Source organism: Leopardus geoffroyi, chromosome B2 (genome assembly GCF_018350155.1).
Source record: "Leopardus geoffroyi isolate Oge1 chromosome B2, O.geoffroyi_Oge1_pat1.0, whole genome shotgun sequence".
In the NCBI taxonomy this organism is placed as follows: domain Eukaryota; kingdom Metazoa; phylum Chordata; class Mammalia; order Carnivora; family Felidae; genus Leopardus; species Leopardus geoffroyi.
The window spans coordinates 89,895,240-89,913,497 of record NC_059332.1 but is presented as its reverse complement, the minus strand read 5'-3'; the positions used below and the strand labels follow the sequence as shown (position 1 = coordinate 89,913,497).

The window sequence follows — 18,258 nt, the reverse complement described above, 5'->3', positions numbered from 1 at the left end:
TTCTGACACATGCTTGTCCATAGTAATCATTATCCATGGAAAAGTACTGGCTTAAACTAACAGTAAATATTAGTTATGTTTTATAATTTTCACCTATGTAGTAAAGATTTACAAAGAAAATTATATATACGGTCCCTTTCTAAAGAAGAAAAAAATCTAGATTAATAGCAAACCTATAATATAATCCTTGGGCGCCACAGCATAGAGGACACCCAGTACTCCAAGATGGCGTCATCTCTACCAGTGAAGGAGACAAAGCTCATGGATGTGAAGTTAGGAGAGCTGCCAAGCTGGATACTGATGAGGGATTTCACCCCTAAAGCCATCACTGGAGAAATTCAAAGAGGTTACTATCGGTATTACAAGTACCTGTATGCCAGAGCGCTTGGGTGGCTCAGTTGGTTAAACATCTGACTCTTGATTTCACCTCAGGTGATGATCTCACCATCAAGAGATCCAACCAGAGTGGCCTCTGCACCTACAGTGCGGAATCTGCTTGGGATTCTCTCTCACGCTCTCTGCCTCTCCCCCTCATGTGTATGAGCTCTCTCTCTCTCAAAATAAGTAAATAAACATTTTTTAAAGTATGTCAACGTGAAGAAAGGGGGGCATTGCTGGGATTTCTGCTGGCAGCTTATGGGCTATTCAACTACTATTCTTATAAGGAACTCAAACATGAGCAGCTATGCAAGTACCACTGAAGGGCGCCCAGTGTGGAGGCACATATGGCATTCTTGAGCGTGACCTTTGCCCAGTACCTTTGGTTCCTTTCATATCCTAATTCAGGATTAACATCCAATAAAAGAAGACTGGTACTTGGAAAAGAAAAACCTATAAGAACTCTAATAGAAGCTAGAAAAGCTGGTATAGAGCAGATCTCTAAAAAAGAAGTGCTGAATAAATGTAAATGGAAAGATTAAAGATGGATATTTAGGGCACTAAAACCACTGCCATAGGAAGCATTCCTGATTAGCTTTAGGACCTTCATTTTTTTTTTTTTTCAATGTTTATTTATTTTTGAGAGAGAGAGAGAGAGCACGTGCGCGTGCACATGTGAGTGGAGGAGAAGCAGAGAGAGAGGGGGACACACAGAATCCAAAGCAGGCTCCAGGCTCAGAGCCGGCAGCACAGAGCCTGACTCAGGGCTCATACCGCAAGATCATGACCTGAGTCAAAGTCAGATGTTTAACCAACTGAACCACCCAGGCGCTCCTGGAGTGTCAATTTATTATACACAAGGTAATTCACATGCTTCTTAATTCATTTATGACCTTTATCCAGGGAACCCCGATGCTTGGAAGAGGTGACAAGCAGCCCAACATGTTTACATGAGGGGATCGCGGGGCTGAGTTTGGGAGATTCAGTCTTTGGAGGACTTCAGGGTATCAAATGACTGTACAATAGCTGTTTAGGAGCCACATTTAGGCTTATAATGCTGTGACTGGGGAAAGGAAACACATTATTAACTAGTTGAACCTCTCTAGACCTTAAAAAGTACAAACTTCTAGGGGCACCTGGGTGGCTCAGTCGGTTAAGCGTCCGACTTCAACTCAGGTCACGATCTCGCGGTCCGTGAGTTCGAGCCCCGCGTCGGGCTCTGGGCTAATGGCTCAGAGCCTGGAGCCTGCTTCCGATTCTGTCTCCCTCTCTCTCTGCCCCTCCCCCGTTCATGCTCTCTCTCTGTCTCAAAAATAAATAAACGTTAAAAAAAATTTTTTTTTAATAAAAAAAAAAAAAAGGAAAAACTTCTATGGGTGTCTGGGTGGCTCAGCTGGTTAAGTGCCAGACTTTGGCTCATGATCTCATTGTTCGTAGGCCTGGGCCCATGCAGGGCTCTGTGCTGACAGCCTCAGATTCTGCATCTCCCTCTCTCTGCCCCTCCCCACTCACGCTCTCTTTCTCAAAAATAAATAAACATTAAATTAAAAAAAAATTTTTTTTAAGTACAGGCTTCTGAATAGATTTACTCCTGTTTTAGCTCCATCCTTGTTTTGGGGAACGAGTGATAGATTTGAGGAAACCCAGATGTGAGGGTTTTGTTTTTCCTTCTCTGCCACAAAACTCACTGGATAAATGGCCTCTTAAGTAGATTTATATTGGTGTTTCCAGATAGGATATTGCAGGGAACATACCTATACTAAAGATTATTTGTTGTTTATCTCAAGCTTAACTAGGTGTCTGTATTCTTATTTGCCAAGTTTGGCAGTTCTAATTTTTGTGTACCTTGAAAGATATTCACATTTGCTACATGTATGTATTTTAAGAGGAATAACATCTCTGGATTTGTAGACTAGGACCTTCATTTTTTTTTTTTTTTTTTTTAATTTAAGTAAATTCTGCTCCCAGCATTGGGCTGGAACTCACCACCCCAAGATCAAAAGTCACATGCTCTACCAACCAAACCACCAGGTGCCCCATTTTAGGACCTTCTAAGAGAGAAATATTTAGTATCTGAGACTTTCATTTCTATATTAGAGAACAAAAAAGATCAAAGAAAGAAAGAACCTCTAATCTTTTTCAAAGCATTAAGCTAGCTTAGAGATTTTTTTGGTCACATTTCTGCTATAAAATAAATTCTTAAATCTCTAGCTTATGTATAGATTATTAAAGTATAAATATGTATTTTGCTTAACATGGAAATTATTTTCATAGAACAAGCTTAACTGTGATTTATTCTTAATTGCCATTGCATTTACACAGAACTAGCTTTACTCTCTGCCTATAAAGCCTAATGACCACATAGTGTTATTACACAAAATTTATAATTATTCTTTAAAGAAACAGACCAAACTAAAATGGGTTTTACAAGGATCATTAGTATTCCCTGAGCTATTAAGAGATGTCCCCAAAAGAAATGGTTCCATGGTCAAAAAAACTGGAAAATGCTGCCATTCATTCAAGCATTCCACATAGAAAGTCATATTTCAGTTAAACACTCTATTTAACTATGTTTAATTCAGTGTTTCCCAAAAGCATTTGACCATGGAAACATCTTTTCAAATAACATCTATTAACATCACATGTAATCTTGGACAATATAGGTTCAACAAGTCCCACTTCTCTAGTAAATGACAAAAGTCATTCAGACCACCTCACCTCCACCAAATTAAGTGTGTAAAGCACAATTCAAGTCAGGTTCCATGTACAGATGATTGAGTCACCAGAGTCAAGAAAAAGACTATAGACCTAACTCAAAACTCATATTCATGGAAATCGACATAGCCACTGAACAGGCCAATGAAACACCATGTCTGATTCTTTTTTTTTTTTTTTAATTTATTTTGATGTTTTATTTTATTTTTGACAGAGACAGAGGGTGAGCAGGGGAGGGGCAGAGAGAGAGAGAGAGGAAGACACAGAATCCGAAGCAGGCTCCAGGCTCCGAGCTGTCAGCACAGAGCCCGACGCGGGGCTCGAACTCACGGACCGTGAGATCATGACCTGAGCCGAAGTCGGATGCTTAACCGACTGAGCCACCCAGGCGCCCCGACCATGTCTGATTCTTAGAGGCGGGAGATCTAGACCTCAGGTAACACTTATGAAAAGAGAAATGGGCATCTAATAATACCTCAGTTGATTCTCCTTGCACACAGAAAAAACAATAACTAGGTCAGGATAAAAAGGGGGCCTCCAGGCCTGAAGGACAACTGGTATCTACAAGACAAAACAAAGAACAACAGTGTCCCTGCCACTAGGCTAACCTTTAGAGCTGAGTTACAATTCTAGAAAAGAAATCATGATACTCATGGGAAAGTATGACCAAAACTGAGTAGGATAGAAATTCATCCAAAAGGCAAAATTGGCACTCAAAGATTGAGCACTGGACACCAAGCTCTTGGCAAGATCAGCTAACTTTGGAAGTAGTAAAGATGATTCACGATGTGGACACCGAATCCAAAATCTAGGATGGTATAGCTCGATTTAAGCTGCACAAGATGGCAGAGCCAACTTTGTTGATATACATTCCTTGTCTCCAGAAAAACAGGTTTAAGTGGTTAAGATACAGCTTGTGGCATCAGTGGTTCTGGCTCGAGAAAACACCAAGCAGAGAAAAAATTAGGTAGAGGCTGACATTTTGAGATTATCATCCATTTCTTAGAAAGAAATGGGGGGAAAAAGTTGCCATGATTCAGAAAAGATTGGCAGCCCTGTCTTTTTTCCCTCCTTTTCTTTCTAAGCCATTTCTATTATTCCATCTCTATTGCTCCCATTCTGCTCATTCTGCTCTTAAAAGACAATGAAAAAGAGAACTAAAGCATAACCTTCTCCCAAATCATTCACACAAGGGAATGGAACATCTCAAAAGCAGTCTGATGTATACTATTCTAGCAGAAAACCTTCTTCTGTAGAATCACTGGCACACCATGCTTACCAGCTCACCTGGTTCCACAGTCTCTCATTTAATTTAGCAGTCATTTATTGCCCACCTACTATGACCCTAGCACTGTAAGAGGCACTAAAAGGGAACCAAAGTAAATGCAAAGCTCCAGAAAACTTAGAGTTTAAAGACACAAAAAATTTAAGAGAGACAATTTATAATCAAGTACTGAATAATCTCCTCATTATAACTTACAAAGAAGTGAAGAGCTCGTACATAAGAAGTAAACACAGAAACCACAGAAGTTACTGTAGAAGTTCCTCTATCTTCTGCTGGTATATCTAGCTTTATGAAAACATGAATGTGTTTCCCCATATTCTGTAACCTAGATTACAGTTATGGGAGAAATAAGAAAAGGAAACTACAGTTTCCTTTAATTTAGACTACAACAATAGGAAAGAGCTTCATGAAAGGTAATATGTGAGCTAAGCCTTAAAGGAAGAACAGAAGACAGTCCAGGTGTGGGAGACTGACACAGCACAGCATGTGCAAGGGACAGAAAGATATTCACAGAGGTTTCATTTGGAGGATTATGGAGACAACAATAAATGAGACCAAACTAAGGAGAAGTATACACAGAGGAGTGGGGAGTTGGTAATTGAGAGGCTGCGTAATTGTAAATTCTTAAAGATAAATTCACAGAATCACTGAGTCAGAGAACCACAGGCTTACAAAGGATCTCAGAAATCATCTAACACAATTTTCAACTCAGTGCAATAATAGTATCCACATGTGATCATATAGCCAGAAACTATGCAGCAAGGGAAAGAAAATTCCCCATCTCTCAAGAGAAAGAGCTCAATTGTTCAAAATGTCTCTTTATGAAGTTACCATTGTTTGCTGAAATTGATCGATGGAGATATATAAATATTTTTAAATATGTCATCCCATTTTCACATGCCAGGCTGTGAAAAAGTAGCGCTGCTCAGCAGAATATATGAGAAAGGTTGGTGACAATCAGCCTCAAGGAGAGCCCCATCCACAACTCCAGACATCCACCTCAGTCCAAGACACCCCTAGAAATTGTGTCTTTTCAAACAAACTCTTTACTTTCATAAGATAAATTCATACCTGAACCTCTCTCCAAGTTGCTCTGACTTAGACTGGACATGGGGTCATACAAGACTACAACATTAGGGTTTTCCCAAAATGGAATCTAATCTCAAGAAGTGAAAAATAAAAAAATAAAAATTAAAAAAATTTTTTAAAAAGAAGTGAAAAATACAAGCAGCCTTTGACCAAAATATATCTGATTGCATTTGTGGATCACATTTCTCCCTGTTGGTGGAAGAATATGGTTCTATTAGGGAATGTCTTGGTGACTTTGAAGCATGTCAGTTTAGTATATTGCTTCCATTACATTTCTGCAAAAATAGAAAATAAACAGTGTTCTACTTCAATTATATGAAAGTGGTTTTTTTTTTCCATTTTTATTCCTTATATCTTGTCCATAAGGAGTTCCCATAACAGGGCATGGGAAATTCACTCTTTTTGCAATTTCAATTTTTCTACTGAATGAACTATTCCCCAAACCATATAAATCATCAAGGAGGGAGAGGATCAAATATGCCACAGTGGTCCCTTCATAATCATACAAAGCAGGGTTTCTCAACCTTGGTACTATTGATATTTTGAGCCAGCCAATTCTTTATTGTGGAGGACTGTCCTATGCATTGTAGGGTAGTTAGCAGCACCCCTGACCTCTGCCTCCTAGATGCCAGTAGCAAGCTCCATCTCCATTCATGAAAATAACAAATATCCCCAGATGTTGCCAAATATCCCCTGGGAGTCAAAACTGTCCCTTGTTGTCCCTTATACCCACGAATATAAAGATACGGTCTTGGTTAAAATCTACTCTGGGCTCTGCATTCCAGGCACATTTTTAAAGTGGTAGTGGCTGCCATTTCTGGCTTACATCCACTGAAAATCTGCTGTTTATTCCAATCTCTTCAGAGAAAAGTGTGAACACCCTGTTTCTTGACAAATGACTTTGATTATTAGATTGTACCACAATGTGTATCAAAGTACAAGGACAGAGCTTTAGCCCTGCTGTCAAGACAACCACTGCCTCTTCAAGCAAAAAGAAAAAATCAAAGACTTGTAGGATGCCAGTTGAGTTGGAACCTTAAGCCAAAGGCAACTGCTGTGGCCATGACGGAGCACCTGGCACTTCCCAAAGAGGCTGAATGCTCAAGAAAATTGAGACTTCAAATAAGCTTCCACCTAACAAGCTGCAATTTTGTTTCATTGGGGGGAGAGTAGGGGCTGAGTTATGGGAAGAAACCAGAGGAGAATTCAACATGACAGACCATTTGCTAATTCAGGGAGGAGGATTTCAAGACAATCTTCAGAATGCAGCAAGACAAAAGCATCATTATCTATAATTACTGCTTACCAGTAGCACAGATTGATAACAAGCTTCCTCCGCCAATCTTACCCCACTATTATGAGAAGAGGCGATTAAACTAATTAACAAATCAACTTTTCTGTGCAACACTGGGTTCAGTAACAGAAAATAAGGAGAATAAGCTAGTTATTCAATGAAATAACTAGGGATGAAATAAGATAGAAATCTGAAGTTAACAACAATATGAATAGGCAGCTTAAATAATTGACAAATGCATACATTTTGACATTAGAAAATCTGATGGTGCATTGGCAAATATTGGACTATTTGTTTAAAGCCACAGTTTAAATGGAAAGGACTCTACTGGATCATAAAAGCATATACAATTATAACACTCATGCATAGTCTTTTTATATGTGACACTTACAAATATAAAATAATACCTCACTATTGAGAAATCAGACTGTCAGGAATTTCAGCCATCTTGATCATGGATACTAACTCAAAAGGAATTTTTTAAAAGTCCTTTCAGGGGTGCCTGGGTGGCTCAATCGGTTAAGTACCCAACTATTGATTTCACAACTCAGGTCATGACCTCATGGTTCATGGGTTTGAGTCCTGCGTCGGGCTCCACACTGTCAGTGCAGGGATTCTCTCTCTCCCTCTCTCTCTCTGTCTCTCCCCTGCTTGGGCTCTCTCTCTCTCAAAATAAATCAATAAACTTTGCAAAATAAAAATAAATAAAAATAAAAAGTCTTTTTAGCAGCAAAGTCACATTACTCTATAGGAAGAAGAAAAGAACTACTCTCAGACCATCACTATATTTTGTACTCCTTTCAATTCCCCTACATGTGAGATATTACATTGTCTTGTAATCTGTCTCTAGACTAATGCCTTCATATACATCATAGATACTCAGTAAGCATCTTTAGCAATGTTGACCAAAGTGGTGGTCACAACCACATGTGGCCACTGAGCACTTGCAATGTGGCTAGTGCAACTGAGAAATTGAGTTTTTAATTTTATTTAATTTTAATTTATTTTCATTTAAAATGTATACTCTGTTTACTGGGAAACTTTTAAATATATTTGGAACAACTTGGATATGTGAATCTACATTTTCAACTGTAAACTTTATGAAATTTAAGTAAAGAACAAGTATCTAATAAAACCAGTATCTACTAAAATTTAGCATTGGAATTGAGATGTGCAGTAAGAGTAAAATATACAACAGATTTCAAAGATTAAAAGGAAAAAATGAGTGTAAAATACATCATAATATTTGTATGCTGATTACATGTTGAAGTGATATTTTTATATACTGTATTGGGTTAAATAAAAAACAATTACAGATCATTACCCCAGACTCTTCATTTTGCTTGATGCAACTATGAAAAAAAATTTTTTTTTTAATTTTTTTTTTTCAACGTTTATTTATTTTTGGGACAGAGAGAGACAGAGCATGAACCGGGGAGGGGCAGAGAGAGAGGGAGACACAGAATCAGAAACAGGCTCCAGGCTCTGAGCCATCAGCCCAGAGCCTGACGCGGGGCTCGAACTCACGGACCGCGAGATCATGACCTGGCTGAAGTCGGACGCTTAACCGACTGCGCCACCCAGGAGCCCCTGAAAAAAATTTTAAATTACATATTTGACTATCAAATAGGACTGGTCTTTAGAGTGAATGAATGATATGCAACATATAGCAGCATATTGGAAGCATCAAGAGAAAATCTACAACTAGAGGGACACAAAAAAATCAAAAAAGCCATTTAAGTATAAGTATATACTCTGGGATGCAGCAAAGGTGGTCATAAGAGGGAAATATAGCAATCCAGGTCTTCACAAAGAAGGAAAAAAGGTCTCAAATAATACAACCCAACCTTACACCTAAAAGCACTGGAAAAAGAACAGTAAATAAAGCCCAAAAACAGCAGAAGAAGGAAAATAATAAAGATTAGAGCAGAAACCAATGATATCAAAATAATAATTAAAAAAAACAGTAGAACAGATCAATGAAACCAGGAGCTGGTTCTTTGAAAGAATTAACAAAATCGATAAACCCCTAGCCAGATTGATCAAAAAGAAAAAGGAAAGGACCCAAATAAATAAAATCACAAATGAAAGAGAAGAGATCACAACCAACTGCAGAACTACAAACAATAAGAGAATATTATGAGCAATTATATGCCAACAAATGGGGCAATCTGGAAGAAATGGATGAATTCCTAGAAACATATAAACTATCAAAACTGAAACAGGAAGAAAGAAAATTTGAACAGACCATAACCAGTAAAGAAATTGAATCAGTAACCAAAAATCTCCCAACAAACAAGAGTCCAGGGCCAGGTGGCTTTCCAAGGGAATTCTACCAAACATTTAAAGAAGCGTTAACACCTATTCTTTTGAAGCTGTTCCAAAAAAATAGAAATGGAAGGAAAACTTCCAAACTCATTCTATGAAGTCAGCATTACCTTGATTCCAAGAGCAGACAAAGACTTTGTAAAAAGGAGAACCATAGACCAATTTCCCTAACGAACATGGATGCAAATATCCTCAACAAGATACTAGCTAACTGGATCCAACAATACATTAAAAGAATTATTCACCACCATCAACTAGGGTTTATTCCTGGAATGCAGGGCTGATTCAATATCGGCAATCAACATTGATTGATCGGCAATCAAATGTACGTGATACATCACATTAATAAAAGAAAGGATAAGAATCACGTGATCCTCTCAACATATGCTGAAAAAGCATCTGACAAAATACAGCATCCTTTCTTGATAAAAATCCTCAAGATAGTAGGGATAGAAGGATCATACCTCAAGGTCATAAAGGCCATGTACAAAAGACCCACCACTAATATCATCCTCAATGGGGGAAAACTGAGAGCGGAATTTCCCCCTAAGGTCAGGAACATGACAAGAATGTCCACTCTTACCACTGTTATTCAACATAGTGTTGGAAGTCCTAACCTCAGCAATCAGCCAACACACACACACACACACACACACACACACACACACACAACACCCAAATTAGCAAGTAAAAAATCAAACTCTCACTCTTCACAGATAACATGATACTCTACGTGGAAAACCCAAAGACCCCACCAAAAAAATGCTAGAACTGATACGTGAATTCAGCAAAGTCACAGGATATAAAATCAATGTAAAAAATCAGTTGCATTTCTATACACCAATAATGAAGCAGCAGAAGGAGAAATCAAGGAATCTATCTCATTTACAATTGCACCAAAAACCATAAAATTCCTAGGAATAAACCTAACCAAAGAGGTGAAAAATCTATACCCTGAAAACTATAAAAAACTTATGAAAGAAATTGAAGAAGACATACACAAAAAAATGGAAAAACATTCCATGTCCATGGATTGGAAGAACAAATATTGTTAAAATGTCAATACTACCCAAACCAATCTGCATATTCAATGTAATCCCTATCAAAATAACAACAGCATTCTTCACAGAGCTAGAACAAACTATCCTAAAATTTGTATGGAACTACAAAAGACCCTGAATAGCCAAAGCAATCCTGAAAAAAAAAAACAAAAACAAACAAACAAAAAAGCTGGAGGCACCACAATGCCAGAATTTAAGCTGTATTACAAAGCTGTAATCATCAAGACAGTATGGTGCTCGCACAGGAACAGACACATAGATCAATGGAACAGAATAGAGAACCCAGAAACGGACCCACAAATGTATGGCCAACTAATCTTTGACAAAGCAGAAAAGAATATCCAATGGAATAAAGACAGTCTCTTCAGCAAGTGGTGCCGGGAAAACTGGACAGCGACCTGCAGAAGAAGGAAATTGGACCACTTTCTTTCACCATACACAAAAATAAACTCCAAATGGATGAAAAACCTAAATTTAAAACAGGAAGCCATCAAAATCTAGAGGAGAAAACAGGCAACAACCTCTTTGACCTCAGCTGCAGAAACTTCTTACCTGCCATGTCTCCAAAGGCAAGGGAAACAAAAGCAAAAATGACTATTGGGACCTCATCAAGGTAAAAGCCTTCTGGATAGTGAAGAAAACAATCAGCAAAACTAAAAGGAAACCGGCAGAATGGGAGAAGATATTTGCAAATGACATATCAGATAAAGGGTTAGTATCCAAAATCTATTAAGAACTTATCAAACTCAACACCCAAAAAACAATTAATCCAGTGAAGAAATGGGCAAAAGACATGAATAGACACTTCTCCAAAGAAGACATCTAGATGGCCAACTGACACATGAAAAAATGCTCAACATCACTCATCATCAGGGAAATTCAAATCAAAATCAATGAGATACCACCTCATACTTGTCAGAGTGGCTAACATTAACAACTCAGGCAACAACAGATGTTGGCAAGAATGTGGAGAAAGAGGAACCCTTTTGCACTGCTGGAATGCAAACTGGTCCAGCCACTCTGGAAAACAGTATGGAGGTTCCTCAAAAAATTAAAAATAGAACTACACTATGACTCAGCAATTGCACTACTAGGAATTTATCCAAAGGATACAGGAGTGCTGATTCAAAGGGGCGCATGCACCCCCAATGTTTATAGCAGCAGTATCGACAATAGCCAAAGTATGGAAAGAGCCCAAATATCCATCAACTGATGAATGGATTAAAAAGATGTGGTATAGGGGCGCCTGGGTGGCTCAGTCGGTTGAGCATCCGACTTCGGCTCAGGTCATGATCTCAGAGTTTGTGGGTTCGAGCCCCGCATCGGGCTCTGTGCTGACAGCTTGCTCAGAACCTGCAGCCTGCTTCAGATTCTGTGTCTCCTTCTCTCTCTCTGCCCCTCCCCCGCTCATGCTGTCTCTTTGTCTCTCCAAAATAAATAAATGTTAAAAAAAAATTTTTTTTAAAGATGTGGTATATACAAACAATAGAGTATTACTCAGCAATCAAAAGGAATGAAATCTTGCCATTTGCAACAACGTGGATGGAACTAGAGTGTATTATGCTAAGCAAAATAAGTCAGAGAAAGACAAATATATGATTTCACTGATATGTGGAATTTAAGGTACAAAACAGATGAACATAAGGAAAGGGAATCAAAACTAATATAAAAACAGAGAGGGAGACAAACCATAAGAGACTCTTAAATACAGAGAACAAACTGAGGGTTGCTGGTGGGGTGTTGGGTGGGGGGAGGGCTAAAGGAGTGAGGGGCATTAAGGAGGACACTTGGGATGGGCACTGGGTGTTATATGTAAGTGATGAATCACTAAATTCTATTTCTGAAGTTATTATTACACTATGTTAACTGATTTAAATTTTTTTTAGAGTATGTATTCTTACCTATTTAAGAAGTGACTAAGAATATCAACTATTTATACATTATAGCTCTTAACCATAAAAAAGGAAAAAAATCCTTTCTGCCTACTGTATTTAAAAAGATATAATAATCTTATAAATATTTTTATATTTAACAATAGCTTCCATTTGTCTACATATTTGACCAATATTTAACAACTCATTAATTTCCCACAACACCTTTAGGAAATAGATACTATTACCACCTTTCCCATTTTGTAGGTAAGGAAACTGGGGTTGAGAGAGGTTAAGTAATTCCTCAAGGTTATGTATATTTACTAGGGTATTCTATTTTCTGTCTCAAAATCATTTTCTAATATTCACATATATGTGTGCTTCACATATATAGTGCTGTTCTCCTCTATCTTTGAATACTGTCCTCTTCAATGGAGCCCTTGGCCTGGAGAAATTCAGCCAAATCAACCCTGGGGATGAAAGTTCTGCCAGATGTCACATGTATACCTCTATCAGTTTTTCAAACATTATCAAATAAAATCCTGCTGATGGAGGATTTATGAGGAGATCGGCTGATAAAGTCATCTTCTTCACTTCTGGTTAAGAGTTACTGTAATTTCTAAAATTCTCTATGGTTCTTCTATACAGTGAATAATATCCTAGCAAGGACTTAACAATAATACATGAAACCGTAAACATGACAATATTTTTATTTCATTCCCATGATAATATATGAAAAGGAAATATAAATATTGTAACTTTTTTTTTTAGGTAAGTAGAAAGTATCCTCAAATCTGTGGCCTCTTCAATGTGTGAAAGGTTTCACAAGGGCACCTGGGTGGCTCAGTCAGTTGAGCATCATCTGACTCTTGATTTCGGCTCAGGTCATGATCCTAAGATTGTGGGATGGAGTTCCATGTCTGGCTCCGCACTGAGCTTACGATTCTCTCTCTCTCTCTCTCTGTGTCTCTCTCTCGCTCGCTTTCTCTGCTCTTCCCCCACTCCCAGCTTGCACCCTCACTCGCTCTCTCTTTCTCTCTCTAAAAAAGAAAAAAAATGTTTCACAAGATAAAAGTTTAGTGAGAAGAGTAAGATGAGCTAGGACACCTAAAAAGATGAAAGGTTGATTGAGAGTAAAGAGGATGAGAATTAAGAAGGTTAAATAATTAAGCAAACAGGTTGAATGAAGAAAATCAAGGGATCAAAAAGCAAAGGCTACAGAAAGATCAAAAGATTTAAACCTTGTGTGAAATACAAGGGAAGAGAAACTGAGCAGCTTAAAAAGGCACTCGTTTAGAGGAAGAATAGGAACATACATTTGAGAAAATGGAACACTTTTTAAGCATAAGAGTTAACTAACACAATAGCACACAATGTTTGATACACTATGTGTGCAACAGCTTAGTTTCTCCATTTTTCATCCATTGCCTTGTTTTTTCCTCTTTGATGGTTTTTTATTTTTCTAAATAAAAACAAATTAATACACTCTAAGTCCAAGTATTATAATTTCAATTCATGGAAAATTAAGCAAATAGAATCTGATTCTTAGTTTTCTTAAAAGGAAAATCAGAGGATCATCTCTTATTAAGCCATTATCTGCTTTTAACCGATTTGGTTAATATGAGGAGTGATAACAACTATTCAAAAGGTTTGTGGACTACAGAATATCCAGAATTCTATAAATGGTGACCACTGTTCTCCCTTTCTCTGTGAGTGCCTTAGAAAACATTAACCTATACACCTTTAATTTTCTTCTGGTAGCTTCAGGACTGTGCAGGCAGACTTTCCCAGAACCTGTTCAGTGATTTTTATTTGCTGTATTTTTCCAAACAAGAAACACAAAGGGAAAGAGCACTGGTAGCCTGTCAATTCTGGACACTTCACCAAAAGGTCTGGCTGTCATCACAAGGATTTACCCAGCTTCCTTTCCAGGGCACCTAATCTGACCCAGAGTCACTAAAGAACCAATACCTGAGAGCCTACCAAACACCAGGGAGCAAGATCAAATGTGACCAGCAGTCTGTCCTGTTACCAGAGACATTGACACAAAGGCTGGAGTCAGAAAGGATTACTTCATGGATAATTTAATGTAGAGTCTTCTCTTGAAATGGTACATTTCAGGGCAGCTGGGTGGCTCAGTCAGTTGAGCGACCGACTTCAGCTCAGGTCATGATCTCAGTCTGTGAGTTCGAGCCCGGTGTCGGGCTCTGTGCTGAGAGCTCAGAGCCAGGAGCCTGCTTCGGATTCTGTGTCTCCCTCTCTCTCTGACCCTCCCCCACTCATGCTCTGTCCCTCTCTGTCTCAGAAATAAATACACATTAAAAAAAATTTTTTTTAATTTAAAAAGAAATGGTACCTTTCTCCAGATTCTTTTTATTACATTACTTTCACAGATCTCCTTATGCTTTTGTCCCTTAGAAAACAACATATATCTTTAATATTACATTATTTTTTCCAATCCATTGTGTTTAAATCCTAACAAGTTATTAAAGAGTCATGATAGCAAATGCAATTCCAAACAACCTCAACAAACAAAATCCACATATAGAGATGTGTTTGCATATGATTTATTTTTTTAATGCATATAAATATTCTAACTCCTTTTCATCTTGCTTCTTTTAAATAAGCTTTTGGACCTTCGAAAAGAATATACTCTTTTTTGCATTCATTTGAACATCTTTTCTGGTTTAGAACTTGTCTCAAGGGGAAACCTTGAAAGAAAATTAAAACTTCTTTTTTAAAGCCCACAGCAATTTATTAATATTTTAAAGCTTTTCAATATAGTTGTATTCACAAATTGGATTTGTACTGTTTGATATAAAACAATTGTTTTATTCCCACTTCAAGTGCTCCACTGTTTTCAAGCTTGTTAATTAAATGTTTTATTTTTTAAAAATACTGCATAAGTTTCTCAAAACTTCATCTGCACCTGCTCCATAAATGAAAAGATGTCCTTGGAACAACTCCAGTTTATTAAGTAGAAAGCCATTATTTCACACAAGAATTCAGTCTTTTACCTGTAAGCTTTAACATGAGTTACTATGCATTGTATTCTTTCACCTTTTATCTGCTGTCAATTAATACGTGCATTTTTAGTGTGTGGAGAGGGAAAAAAGACATGTCATTTGGAATGTCACTTCCATTGCCTGACGTTCCCATGTGTATGCTCAACTGACATCTCTGTAAAGCTATTTGGTGGTTTTATCTTTCAGCCTGGCCCTTTTGGTCCTTCCCCACCATCCTTTCTCCTAACAAGATTGTGTAGTGTGATCTGATGAGATATAGGGATTGTAAGGAACAGTAAAACTGCTACAACTTCTCAGAAACGTCCATAGCAGAGCCCAAACTTGTAAAATGCTTTCTAGGCATAGAAAAGAAAGGAATACACTGAATCTTATAAGACCAAAAGGACCTTATTCACTCCTGCCAGAAACATTTGAAATCGGTAAGATTAAACACCACTAAAAACAAGTCTTTGGTAATAAATGAATTATGGTCACAGATCAATTTAAGATGTCCAAATGTCACAACTACAGGATCTATCTACCCTTGCTTAGGAAAGAAAGCTTATAGTTCTTGCTGAAAGAATTGCTAGGACTCAAAAATATCAGTGATATTTTGTTAAGTGAAAAAAAAGAGGTAGATTACAAAATCATGTAAGGTAAAGTTTCACTGGTATAAAAACCACATATGTCCATATACATGACAGAGCAGAGTCTGGGATATAATAGACCAAAGCACTGACATTGTTTCCATCAGGTAAGTAAATTTGTTAATGTGTCTTCTTTTTACCAATTTGAACTTTCTGATATTTCTGCAATAAGTACTTCTTTTCTGATTTAAAAGAGTAAGCTTTTTAAAAACATTTTTTGAAGATATGTTGGATCGGGTTATATCAAATATGAGGAGTGAATAGCACAAAAACAGCTCTTTAATCATCAACTGAATCAATAAAGTAAATCAAGAAATTTCATTTTTGGAAAATATGCATATTATTTAGCAGCTTTAAAGGACAATCATAAGAAATTGTGTTACAAAGTTTTTAGGAGTATGAAAATATCTATGTCCACATATATTGTCTTTTCTTTTCTTGATGTCATAGGCAACTGATATTTTATAAACTGGCTTTTTTTTTAACCTGCTAACCCAGAAATCTGTAGCCAGACTGGACTTCCTAATATTTCTTAATTTCCTCCACCTCCATACAATCCACAGAAAATTGGGCCTTCTTTTTAAATATTCTATCTCAAAAGCAGATGAATATTTTTTTATCAATAAAGGGAGAGAAGATTTTCTTAAAATAAAGAAAAGAAAAATTACATGTGGTCCCCTGAACTACAATTGATAATATAGTATTTAAGGAGGTACTCTAGTACAAGGTGGGTCCAGATCCCAAGAACATACTACCCAGAAAGAGATAGGGGTTTGTTCAGTGTTGTTTTAACATGGGTTTTTTTTGTTGTTGTTTAAAAAAAAAAACATTAAATGAAATTTACTATATAACCAGTTTTTACTGGACTGTTCAGGAGGGTGATGTATGTTCTCATTGTTATGCAATAGATCCTCCAGAACCTTTCCATCTTGTAAAGCAGAACTCCATACCCTTTAAACAATGACTCCCCATTTTCCCTACCCCAGCCACTGGAAACCACCACTTTACTTTGTTTTTCTATGAATTTGACTACTTTACATAGCACATATATGTGGAATCATAAAGGGTTTTCCCGTTTGTGCCTCGCTTATTATCTTACTTAACATATTATCCTGAACGTTCAGCCATGTTATCTCATGCTACAATACTTCCTTTCCTTTAAAGGCTGAATAATATTCCATTGTGTAAATATACCATATTTTATTTATGCAATCATCTGAAGATTAACACTTGTCTTCCTTCCACCTTTTTACTGTTGTGAATAATGCTGCTATAAACACGGGTTTGTAAATATCTCTTAGAGATTTTACTTTCTGTCACTTTGGCTATGTAGCTAGAATTTAAATTACCAGGTCATATGGTAGTTCCTTTTTCAATTTTTTGAAGAACTGGTTCCATAAGTGGTTGTTCCATTTTATAATCCCAGCAACATCGCAACAGGGTTTGAATTTCTGAACATCCTCACCAACGGTTGTTATTTTCTGAGCTTTTTGATGGTAGCTACCTTAATGTGTAGAAGATGATCATGTTGGTTTTTATTTGCATTTCTCTAAAGATTAGTAATGTTGAACATCCTTTCAGATGTTTATTGGCTATTTGTACATCATCTTTAGAGAAATATCTATTCAAGTCCTTTGCTCATTTCTTAATAAGTTTATTTGGTTTTTGATGTTGTAAGAGTTCGTCATATATTCTAGATATCAAATGAAATGTGATATCATCAGATATGTGATTTGCAAATATTTTCTCTCATTCTGTAGGTTATCTTTTAACAGTGTTGATAGTGTCCTTTGATGCACAGCAGTTTTTAGGTTTGATGTAATCTGATTTATCTATATTTGTTTTTATTGCTCATACTTTCTGTGTCATCTCTAAGAAATCATTCCCAAATCCAAAGTCAAGAAATTTTCACCTATGTTCTTCTCTAGCTTTATAGTTTTGTATTCTTAAATTTAGGTTTTTAATACATTTTGAGTTAATTTTTGTATATGATGTAACATAAGCATCCAACTTCTTCCTTTTGTATGTGGATATCCAATTGGCCAAACACTATCTGTTGAAAGACAACACCATTCAACACTGTTAAAGAGACAGTCCTTTCACCACTGAGAGGGTTGGCACCCTTGTTGAAAATCATTTGATCACATATGCAATGGTTTATTTCTGGGCTCTCTATTCTTCTCCATTGGTATATATGTCTGTCTCTCTGTGTGGCAGTACCACACTGTTTTGAAAAGTATAGTAACTTTTTATAGTATGTTTTGAAACCAGGAAGTCTGATACCTCCAACTTTGTTCTTTTTCAAAATTTTTTGAGTATTCAGGGTTCCCTTGAAGTTCCTTATGAATTTTAGGATGCATTTTTCTATTTCTGCAAAAACTGTCATTGGGATTTTGACAGGGATTGCACTGAAATGGCTTTGGGTAGTATTGACATCTTAACAATATTAAGTCCTCTAATCCATTAATTCAGCTGTCTTTCCAAATATTTGTGCCTTCTTTAATGTTTTTCATCAATGTTATCTAGTCTTCAGTGCACAAGTCTTTCACTTCTTCGGTTAGGTTTAATTCTTAGTATTGAGGGGA

At 37.0% G+C, this 18,258-nt stretch overlaps 1 protein-coding gene across 1 annotated transcript; it reads left to right on the top strand.

Moving 5' to 3' along the window:
* Positions 1-225: 225 nt before the first annotated feature.
* LOC123609779 (ATP synthase subunit f, mitochondrial-like) lies at positions 226-701 on the top strand. Its single transcript, XM_045500866.1, has 2 exons — positions 226-383; positions 605-701. Exons 1-2 carry the CDS (start codon positions 226-228, stop codon positions 699-701), a joined length of 255 nt encoding a protein of 84 aa, XP_045356822.1.
* Positions 702-18,258: the final 17,557 nt, after the last annotated feature.

Bases quoted from the DNA above. Each gene is read 5' to 3' on its own strand.
- LOC123609779 (XM_045500866.1), top strand. From the start codon at position 226: ATGGCGTCATCTCTACCAGTGAAGGAGACAAAGCTCATGGATGTGAAG. The intron at 384-604 runs GCTTGGGTGGCT...ACGTGAAGAAAG, and splicing joins AAGTACCTGTATGCCAGAGC to GGGGGCATTGCTGGGATTTC.